The 10,177-nt window shown below is 60.6% G+C and overlaps 1 protein-coding gene across 1 annotated transcript in view; it reads right to left on the reverse strand.

Annotated features, from left to right (window-relative positions):
* The window catches only part of AP3D1 (adaptor-related protein complex 3, delta 1 subunit), a 47,726-nt gene that overhangs the window by 12,640 nt on the left and 24,909 nt on the right, over positions 1-10,177 (reverse strand). The window contains exons 17-30 of the mRNA XM_011997438.1: positions 9,208-9,279; positions 8,545-8,620; positions 8,226-8,425; positions 7,727-7,800; positions 7,126-7,303; positions 6,348-6,419; positions 5,886-5,993; positions 4,394-4,543; positions 4,008-4,055; positions 3,468-3,657; positions 2,904-2,992; positions 2,637-2,722; positions 1,823-1,944; positions 1,446-1,525 (exon numbers count right to left, since the gene is read on the reverse strand). Coding sequence (XP_011852828.1) covers positions 1,446-1,525; positions 1,823-1,944; positions 2,637-2,722; positions 2,904-2,992; positions 3,468-3,657; positions 4,008-4,055; positions 4,394-4,543; positions 5,886-5,993; positions 6,348-6,419; positions 7,126-7,303; positions 7,727-7,800; positions 8,226-8,425; positions 8,545-8,620; positions 9,208-9,279 — 1,545 coding nt within the window. The remainder of the gene's footprint in view (positions 1-1,445; positions 1,526-1,822; positions 1,945-2,636; positions 2,723-2,903; positions 2,993-3,467; positions 3,658-4,007; positions 4,056-4,393; positions 4,544-5,885; positions 5,994-6,347; positions 6,420-7,125; positions 7,304-7,726; positions 7,801-8,225; positions 8,426-8,544; positions 8,621-9,207; positions 9,280-10,177) is intronic.

The following is a 10,177-nucleotide window of genomic DNA, read 5'->3' on the forward strand; positions in this document are numbered from 1 at the left end:
GCAGGTGGATCATGAGGTCAGGAGATCGAGACCATCCTGGCTAACATGGTGAAACCCTGTCTCTATTAAAAATACAAAAAACTAGCCGGGCGTGGTGGCGGGCGCCTGTAGTCCCAGCTACTTGGGAGGCTGAGGCAGGAGAATGGCGTAAACCCGGGAGGTGGAGCTTGCAGTGAGCCGAGATCACGCCCCTGCACTCCAGCCTGGGTGACAGAGTAAGACTCCGTCTCAAAAAAATAAATAAATAAATAAAACAAAGTGTGTATGCACGATCCCTGGACACCCACACATAAAAATACAAAGCAAGGGTATCAAAACCACAACAGACCTCTAGGAACTGAGGAATGCTGAGTAATGAACATGAGGAAGGCGGAGAAGCGAAAGAAACACGTGCAAACTGGAAATCCTCAGTATGCTCCCGGAGGGCACTGGAACCAAACCAGACATCAGGAAAAATTGGTTCTTTGAAAAGTGCAATAAAATGGACAAACCTCTACCCAGGAGAACCAGGACAAAAGAGACACAAACCGTGACCATCAGAACAGAAAGTGACCCAGGATCATCACAAGGAGCAGTGAAAAGAAACGGAGCAGCGAGACCGCAGCGTGCACCGCTCCGCACATCAGCTCAGTGACCCTGATGATTCCTTACGCTTGTTCTTTGAAAAGTACAAACTACCAAACTCACCCAAGATGAGCGATAACTTGGGGATTCCTATAACTGTTAACACAAAAAGCTGCGGTTGTAGCTAAAAGCCTGCAGAAAAGGAACTCCCCAGGCCCAATGGTTTTCTGAGGAATTCTGTACACACATTTCTTTCGAAGGAAAAAACGCCACTCATCACACAGTCTGTCCCAAACAGAGAGGACACACTCTCCTGCGTGTCTGATGAGGTCACTGGATGACAAAACCAAAGGCGGTCCCAGAAGAGAAAACTAAAGACCCAACTCCTCATATACACACACGAAAGCCCTCAACAGAACAGCCACACACTGAGTTTGGCAGTCGACACACTGCGAAGACAACCACCCTGCAATACTCAGGAGAGGGAGGCCTGGAGCGCAGCGAGCGAGGAGTCATTCTGGAAGCTCAGCAGTGAGAGGTGGAGAAGCTCAGCAGTGAGAGGTGGAGAGTCCGACCCCAGGACCTTGGCTGCCTTGTGCACAGGGGTGGGGTGGGGGGCAGGAGTGCAGTGGGAGTGGGGGCCCCCGGAGCCATGTGTCAGCCTGGGGTGAGCAGCACAGCAGGAGGCGGAAGCCCCGTCTTGCTGAGGGAAAGTCTGCGCTGCTGAGTGGGGCTGGCGCAGGTGAGGGGCTCACGGCTGCGGTGCTGCCATCACTGTCCTTGAGCCCTCAAAGTCCCAAGGCTCACCCCTGGGGATGAAGGCCTGGGCATGACCCCAGGAGAGGTGGGAGCCAGGGTGTGTGCAGCGACCTAAGGCTCACCTTTTTCACCAGGAGGCAGACGTGGTGGCCCTGGATGGAGCGGCTGTACATGGAGGCGCAGGAGTCCACTCGCTCCACAACTGCAACAGAGCGAGCGGCGTCAGGCCCCCGCACACCACATGGTTGCAGCCCCACCCCCAGAGCAGGGGCCACCTTCCTGGGTTGCCCTTGGCCACAGCTTCAGGTCTGCAGGAGCAGGGTGTGGCCCTGGGAAGCCTGGGGTGTGGGGAATGCAGCCCCCGCACCAGCCCCCAGGCCTCAGGGCCACCAGTTACCTGGGATCCCAAAGGGTGGGAGTTTGGGTGCGAGGGCCACAGACCCGGCTCCAAAAGGAAGGGACAGCCGCCGCGCGTGTGAAAGCCCCTCACTCTCCTTACCAGAAAAATGGTGGTGAAAACAGATCTTCGCCAGAAGGTTCTGGAAGGACATCCGAATGCCATCGACTTTGACTGAGCTCATGCTCAAGTCCCCAGACTCCAGCAACTTGGCAAAGGCGTCACTGTGGGAGGGACAGGGAGGCTGACTCCGGTGGGGCCGGGTTCCTCAGGCTCCCTGGCACAGAAGCCGACAAAACCTGCCACACATGCCACCTCCTGCCTGTCTGGGCCGGGAGGTCTCGGGGGTCCTGGAAGATGTGCCTTATTTTCATGTGTGGAAGCCCTCACACCCAGGCTTTCGTGTGTGGAAGCCCTCACACCCAGAAACTGATAATGACTTGTCTTTAAAGAGGTCACAGAGGTGCCTGAAGTCATGGGGTGGGCCCTCCTCTGACAAGGACGGATGTCCTGTAGGAAAGGACTAGCGGGACAGGCTAGGACGCAGGCACACAGAGGACAGCCTGCGACGACACAGGGGGCAGGCAGTGCCGCACACCAAGCCGTGCTGAGGAGAGGCCTCAGGAGCAGCCCGTGCTGCTGGCTCCTTGATCTCATTCCTCCAGCCTCCAGGACTGCCAGGAGCCAGGGCCTCTCTGGGTGACGCTGCCGGGCCTGTGCCTTCAACTACGCAGCCCCAGCTGGTGCAGACACCAAGCAGCCTGACCTGCACCAGCCACAAGCCAGGCCTCCAAATCCGTCTCTAAAGTCCTGCCAGAAGCCTCAGTCTCCAGGGCACAGGTGTCTGTAAGGTCGAGGGAGGCGGAGGGGTGCGGGAGGCGGAGGGGTGCAGGAGGTGGAAGTGGCCCGGCCCCACCTGTAGCAGGGTGTGGTGGTCAGGTAGGAGCTGCAGCTGAAGTGCAGCCGGAAGTCCAGCTTCTCGTGGGTTGCGCCCTCGTCATTCTGCAGTGGAGGGAAGGTGGTGCAACTGAGTGGGGAGTCAGGCCCAGGTCAGAGCTCCGGGCTCCGGGCTCCCCAGGCAGATGGCCCACTTCCCCTAGGGACACCTGGACACCCACTGGAATGGGGCAGGAGCCCCAGCCTGCAGAGTCAGCTCCCTGACGCCGAGTGGAGCCCCGCATACCTTGGCAATGAAGGACAGGGTTCCCTTGAGCTTCTGTGCCATGACGATGCTCTGGATGGTGAACACATACTGGGCTTCGTTGGAGACGCCTGGCGGGGAAGAGGGGGAGTGGGGCCTGAGACGCAGCTGGGGCTCAGCATGGGCGGTGTCCCCGGGTCTGTCCTCAGCCCCAACTCCTCGATGGCTGATTAGGAATCTGAGCTCAGCCCCCAAGGGAGCACCAGGGGACAGGAGCAGAAACAAGAGGCTAGTGGTGTCCCCAGTTTGGCCTGGACCTGGTCCCATCCCTGTTTCAGAGGACAGACTCGGCCACTGGAGCCGTGGAACCCAGGAAGGCCCCAGCCCCCAGCGCAGCTCTTGGGGCTCTAGCCAGGTCCATCCGAGGCCATCACACTTCTCAGAGAGCTGCAGCGAGACCCCGACACTGAGGAGGCACTGAGGTGCAGCCTGGGGACCAAGGGGACGTGAGGAGGAAGCAACAAGAACCAGTGGATCTGGGCAGCCACCAGCTGCCACCGTGCTCCCACAATCCCCAGGAGAGGCCGTGAGTGGGGCAGGGCTCACCCGGGGGCAGCTGGAAAGGCACGGGGACGCCATCATGGACGGAGGAGCCCTGTGGCCGGGCCATCCTGGCATTGAGCGAGTCCAGCACGCTGAGCTCCATGCCCTTGAGGATGCTGCTGCTCCGGTTCTCCAGCACGATGGCCACGGTGACCTGACTGTCCTCCTGCAGACTGCCCCGGATGTCACAGGTCTGCAGGGCATGGCCAATGTAAGCAGGGCAGGCACAGCTGCCTGTCTCTCAGTGACCACAGAGGCAGCACAGGTCCCACGGGCACAGGAAGGCACGGAGAGAGGCGACCCCCAGCTGCAGCCAGGCGCCTCCTGTGGTTGCTCTTTGAGTGCATGGCGGGGGCCCTCCTGCCAGCTCAGGGCATGTCTCTAACCTTACCCAAGCCAGAGGCGCTGCCCAAGCAATGCCCTGCCAGGGATCACAGGCCCTGGGTACACCAACATCTGGGAGCTGTGGGGGCTGCCCCGGTTCTGTGCAATCCCATGCCAAAGAGCAAGGGCTGGCCCACCCTGCCCCGGGGAGCAGCTCACCATTTTAACATAGGAATTTTCAGCGAGGAGGGAGTAGCTGGACTCAGGCTGGAAAGAGAAAAGGCCCATCAGCCTCGGGGGCCTCGAGCTCCGTCCTAACGAAGACTCCAGTGCAGCCCAATACCCCAGGTCAAATGCCACGACTCCAAGAACGCTTGGGGTGAGGGGCTTCAAAGGGGCCTGCGAGGGATGCCCGGCTCCCACACAGCCCACCGCGGGGGTGCCGAATGTGGGGCTGCAGGCCAGGGCCAGGTCCCTGCTCCCGCCAGGCTCAGCTTCTTCAAGAATCTGCTGTTCTCTCCCGCATGGAGGCCGCAGGAGTGGGGAGCAGCCCGCAGCCCGCCAGGAACCCTGGCACGGGGCGGGGGCGCTGAAGTACCCCTCACCGGGAGCGGCTCCTCCTCTGGTGCGCCGTTCTGCACCGGCTCCCCCGCCGCCTCCTCGCTGCCCAGAGGCTGCTTCTTGGACTTCTTCTTGCCTTTGGTGCGCTCCTCCTTCTCCTTCTTGTGCTTCTTCTTCTTATGCTTGGGAGATTTCTGGAGCAGGAGGAGGATCAGGTTCAGTTCCCAAGCTGCTCCAGCGCGCCCCCCTCACAATGCGAGGTCGGGGCCACAGGCTGGGCTGCTCAGGCTGAGGGGCCCACGTGTCTGGGTGGGATGGCAGGACCAGCCACGCCTCAGGCCTACCGGGATGAGCTCAGGCCAGACCCAGCCCAGCAGAGGCTGCGGCCATCCCTGGCTGGCGGCAGGTGGCAAGCGCCAAAGCAGCTCAGGGAACAGTCCCTGCCGACCAGGGAGCCATGGATGGCCAACCGGTGAGGACGCCACACTTGACGCAGCAACCCCACACCCACGCACACACCTGAGAGGGAACACACACGTGCACACATACTGCACAAATGTTCAAAGCAGCACACTGTGTGGCCACAAAGTGGAAGCGGCCCAAGTGGCTATCAACAGACGAGTGGGCCGGCACAGCGTGGCCCGTCCGTGGAGGAATGGGGTCAGCAGAGGGCGGCCTGTCCACGCACCAGAACATGACCCAGCCATGAACAGGAACCAGGCTCTGACCCAAGCCATAGTGTGGATGCACCTTAAGGACATCACACTCAGTGACACGCCACACACAAAAGACCACACAGTGTATGACCCCATTTCTTTGAAATGTCCAGGACACACTGATCCACAGAGACAGGAAGGATGCGTGGGTGCCAGGGCTGGGAAGGGAATGGGGAGTAACGGCTGGTGGGAATGGAGTTTCTTTTTTTTTTTTTTTGAGACGGAGTCTCGCTCTGTCTCCCAGGCTGGAGTGCAGTGGCCGGATCTCAGCTCACTGCAAGCTCCGCCTCCCGGGTTCACGCCATTCTCCGGCCTCAGCCTCCCGAGTAGCTGGGACTACAGGCGCCCGCCACCTCGCCCGGCTAGTTTTTTGTATTTCTTAGTAGAGACGGGGTTTCACCGTGTTAGCCAGGATGGTCTCGATCTCCTGACCTCGTGATCCACCCGTCTCGGCCTCCCAAAGTGCTGGGATTACAGGCTTGAGCCACCGCGCCCGGCCGGGAATGGAGTTTCTTTAGAGGTGATGGAAAGTTCTGGAACTAGACAGAGATGATGATGGTTGCACAACTCTGTATATATACGGAAAATCACCGTATACATATTTCAAATGAATAAACTCTATTAGACTTATGAACCATGTGTGAATAAGATTATTAAAAAAACAAAAGACCACAACCACAACAAAAGGCCCATGAGAAGTCCGATGCAAAGGCGAAAGCAGGGCTGCCCTGGGATCTGGGTGGCGGAAGCTGTCCGGCCCCACATTGGGATGCTGGGGCGCATGCAGCCCTCCACAGCCACTGGGGAGTGACAGCCTCACCTTGTCCTGGTCTTGCCCCTCAGCGTTGTCCTCCTCGTCCTGCGCCTCCGTCTTGGCGTCCTCACACTCGTCCTTCGGGGTAGTGACAGCGTTCACACTGAGCTCCTCCTGTAGGGAGCCAGGGCTCAGGGCTCATGCTGGGCAATGAGGGGCCCCACTCCACTTCACTCCAGGCAGCCTCCATGCCGCACACCCTCAGCTCACCCTCACCCCTGTCTGAGAGGCCACAGTGCCCTCTGAGTGACAGGGAGCCTGTGGGCGCAGAGGCCCTGGCCATCCTCCCCCTCCCCTGGCCCCTGCTTGGCCCATTGGTACGTGGGAGCACGACCCCGGCCCCACTCAGTGCTGCGAGAGTGACTGCGAGAGCACAGGGCCTCAGGCGACCCCAGGGCTCTTCCCTGAGTGCCAGGTATGACCTCTGGAGACACGAAGGCCGGCAGTGGCCAGCTGCCGGTCTCTTACCGTGGATGGAGCAGGGGCGGGGGCGGGGGCAGGTGGTGGGGTGGTGGACAGCCAGAAGTCCAGGTCCTCAGCCTGAAACCACAAGACAGGCTGTCAGCAAACGCAGTGCATGGTACTGGGAAGAGGCGCCGGGGACAGCAGGGGACAGCAGGGGCCAGCTGCCCTTGCTGCCCCCAGGGCCCTGGATCAGCTGGGCCTTGCAGAGCCTGGGAATCCAGGAGCTGATGGTGATGTCCTCAGCCAGCCCTGCTGGCTCTGGCTTTCGCTGCCAAAAGAGGGCCAGGGACATATCTGTGGGTGGGCATGCACCATTCCAGTGGTCAGAAGGCCCCTGGCGGCCCGTATGTCTGCCTGGGCCCCTGACGTGGGTGTGCACAGGCCCCCAGGCCCTGCGAACATGCACTCCTTTGAAAAACCCATTTCTTTCTCTATGTGAAAATCTGCACACAGATGCTGCAGAAACAGTTCTGGAGCTGCACACGAGGGTGGCATCTGGACCACACTGAGCTCTGACCATGGCTCCCCAACACAGGTGAGGACACGGCTCACCTGTGGGATTGTCGGCTCCTCCTCAGTCTCCCCTGACGCAAGCGCACAGCCAACTCCCCTCGGAAGCCACGCGTCCTCCCTCCGCCAGGGCACAGGGCGAGGCGGCTGCTGCTCGCTGCCTCAGACTCACAGCCATTTCCCCTGAGCTCACTGCTGTCCCCAGGCTGTCTGGGAGTTCAGGGCAAGAGAGGGAAATGGAGAAGGATGCTACCCTGGGCACTAGCTTTACCTTCTTCTCCTTCTGCTTCTTCTTCTCCTTGTCTCTCTCTTTCTCTTTGTGCTTTTTCTCTTTCTTCTTGGGTTTCTTGCTTTTCTTTTCCACCACGGGAACGTCCTTCTCGGGGGATTTTGAGGTCTCGGCGTTTCTGTGTTTCTGAATAGGCAGCTTCTCGCTGTCGGCTAAGGGCCTGGAAAGGGGAATGACCGGGTCGCACATCAGCACCACTGGCCACCCCCCAGGACCACCAGTACATGCTGTGTCCAAGCATGTGGCAGCGCGGGACCTGCTCCTCCAGCCCCTGGCCCCAGCCATGGTCCGACGTGGATCTGCCCAACACGGCCTGCTGCAGGCTCTCACAGGAGGGTCTGTCGAGGCATGGGGACCTTCTGAGCACCCCAGGCCTGGAGACTTCAGAGCCCACACTTAGGGTCTTGGTTGGGAGGGCCAACCAAAAGCAGTGCAGTGAGGACATGGTCTGGGGAAGGCCCGCCTGCACCCCGTCCCAGCCTGTCCACCCTGCAGAGTCCGGCCCCGCCCGGAAGGGAGGACAAGAAGAAGGGAAGCAACCACCTGTGGCCTCCAGCCTCACCCTGAACCCCTGTGCACTCACTTATCCAGGTCAATGTCCAGAGCCCTGTAGGGATCATTGGGGTCTTTGTCATCCTCGTCGCTGGGCAGAGCGTTCTGACAGGAAGAGGTGAACACCATCAGTGGAACCCGCGCCCGTGGCCTGGTGGAACCCCATGTATCTCGGACGCAATGGGACTGCCTGAGACAGTCACGGTCATGGTCACGCCCACACAGGCCACACGCACATGCGGGCAGTGACATGGCTCCACCAGAGGCTCCGTTCAGCATCCAGGCACCAAGGGCGGCTGGGCCCCAGGACGCAGCCAACCTGCATCTGCCTCTGAAGCTGTTGGCCCCGGGGTGGGTGCGTGGGGACGTGCGCTCAAGGACAGAGGCGCCTCTCCTCCTAGGCTCTCTGGGGCAGGGCCTCATCCTGGCCACCAAGGAAGACCACGGGGAGATGCCGCTGCGCATGGCCCCAGGACACACACGTGCAGACAGACAGACATCCCTGGGCCGGGCCCTCCAGCGAGGCTGACCTCAGGCATCTCCTCCGTGACAATGTCCACCTGCTGGGCAGGGGCAATGTCCTCGTCGCTCTCCGTGGGCAGTGAGCTGTGGCGACGCTTGCCCTTCTTCTCCTTCTCCTTCCTCTTTTTCCTCCTCTTGTCCTTCTCCAGCTTCTGCCGGTGCCGCCGCTCCTCCTCCAGCTTCACGTACTGGTCCGACATGGGCAGCCCTGGGGGCCGGCAGCGGGCAGGCACTCAGCACCGGGTCCCAGGGGCTCAAGGGGAGGGCAGCAGGAGCGGCCTACAGCCCATGTGACAAATGTGGCGCTGACACACGGGAGACACTTGCCTGGAACCTTCAACGGGACGGAGAGGTCGATCTGCACCACGGGAATGTGTTCCACGCCCGGGGTGTCCTGGTACCGCTGCGAAAGCAACATCCAGGCGTTACTGGTGCACTGAGGGGTGACACACGGGCAGGACAAGCCTCAGGGACACAGGGGGCGTGACGCAGCCCTGACATCCTCAGGAGCCAGGGGTCCTGCCAGGGCTCTGGGCCACGAGGAGCACTGTGAGCATCTGGAGGAACCGACTCTTAAAGACAGTGAGGGCTGGAAAGCTCGTCACGCGAGTGACCCTGCAGGCCTACTGCACAGGGAGTAGCAAATCCTCATCCACTTTTTCTACCTGAATATTCTGTTTTCTCCTCAAATGAGAAAAGTAATGCGGCTTCAAGCCCAGAGTGAGGCAACAGGTTGCCCACGACCGCGAGGTCAGGGCCAGACATCAGCTGGGCTGCCGTGCACACGGAACAGGCCCCTGGCTGGAGGCTCAAACGAATGGGGCCCACAGGGAGGCACCCGCCCCTCAAAGGCTCCGCACAGTCACTGTGTGGCGCCAGCTCCACTCCCAGGATCTTCCAGAAGGAACCTGAAACTCAGAGGGACGCCACAGGGCATGGGTGGTGAGGGTAGAGGGTGCTGAGGGACAGGCAGCCGGGGACGGGCCTCACCTTCTGTGGCGACGGCGAGCTCTTGATGTAGAAGGGGTTGTTGGCCTGCTCCTGCTTCCGGGCCTCTCGGCGCTGCGGGACACGACTTGGCATGAGCCCGAGCGAGCGGGCAGGATACCTCTCTGTGGACGTCCACTACCAGCCACCCAACCAGGGAAGGCTGGATCTTTGGCTATTTTCACTACTGAGCTTTTACTAACAGGGAAACCAAGGCCCGCAATTGGGAAGAGCGCATATTGGAGAAAAGGAATCGCTAACCCTCTGGGAGGCAGGGACACCCATGCCTCCACTGCCAGGGTCAGGACCAGGACCCACGGAGGCCGCTGACCTGCCTGGGCTACCCGGCTACTGATGAGCAGCTCAGACGGGCTGGGGCTGCTGAGCTCGGGACAGGGCCTCCTGACTGCCAGGGCTGCCTGAAAGCACAGTCTGGAGGATGCAGGAGCACAAAGGCCCGCACGCAGCCCACCGTGGGCATTCCCTCTGTCGGTGCAGGATGGAAGGAGAGGACTGCTGGAGGGGCTCCCCTCTCTGCACAGGTGAGCAGGGCGAGGTGGAGCCCCACACGGGGCACAGGGGCTGCATCTGCCTCGGGAGGATGGGGTCCAGGGGCCTCCTTCACCTTCCCCAGCTTCTGGTCTGGGTGGGCTGCACGTGTCTGCAGTGTCTTAGGGCAGCTATGGCAGGGTCAGGGAAGGGCCCCACACAGGCACCCACAGGCCCCCAGCTGCAGGTCGGGTTAATGGAGTTCTCCTCAGGGGGGCTCCTGGATCTAGAGAAGCTGTCCCCCATGTCTTTTTTTTTTTTGAAATGGAGTCTTGCTCTGTCACCCAGGCTGCAGTACAATGGCACGATCTCACTGCAACCTCTGCCTCCCGGGTTCAAGCAATTCTTTTTTTTTTTTTTGAGACGGAGTCTTGCTCTGTCGCCCAGGCGGGAGTGCAGTGGCCGGATCTCAGCTCACTGCAAG

This window comes from Mandrillus leucophaeus, unplaced genomic scaffold (assembly GCF_000951045.1).
Source record: "Mandrillus leucophaeus isolate KB7577 unplaced genomic scaffold, Mleu.le_1.0 Scaffold54, whole genome shotgun sequence".
Taxonomy (NCBI): Eukaryota; Metazoa; Chordata; class Mammalia; order Primates; family Cercopithecidae; genus Mandrillus; species Mandrillus leucophaeus.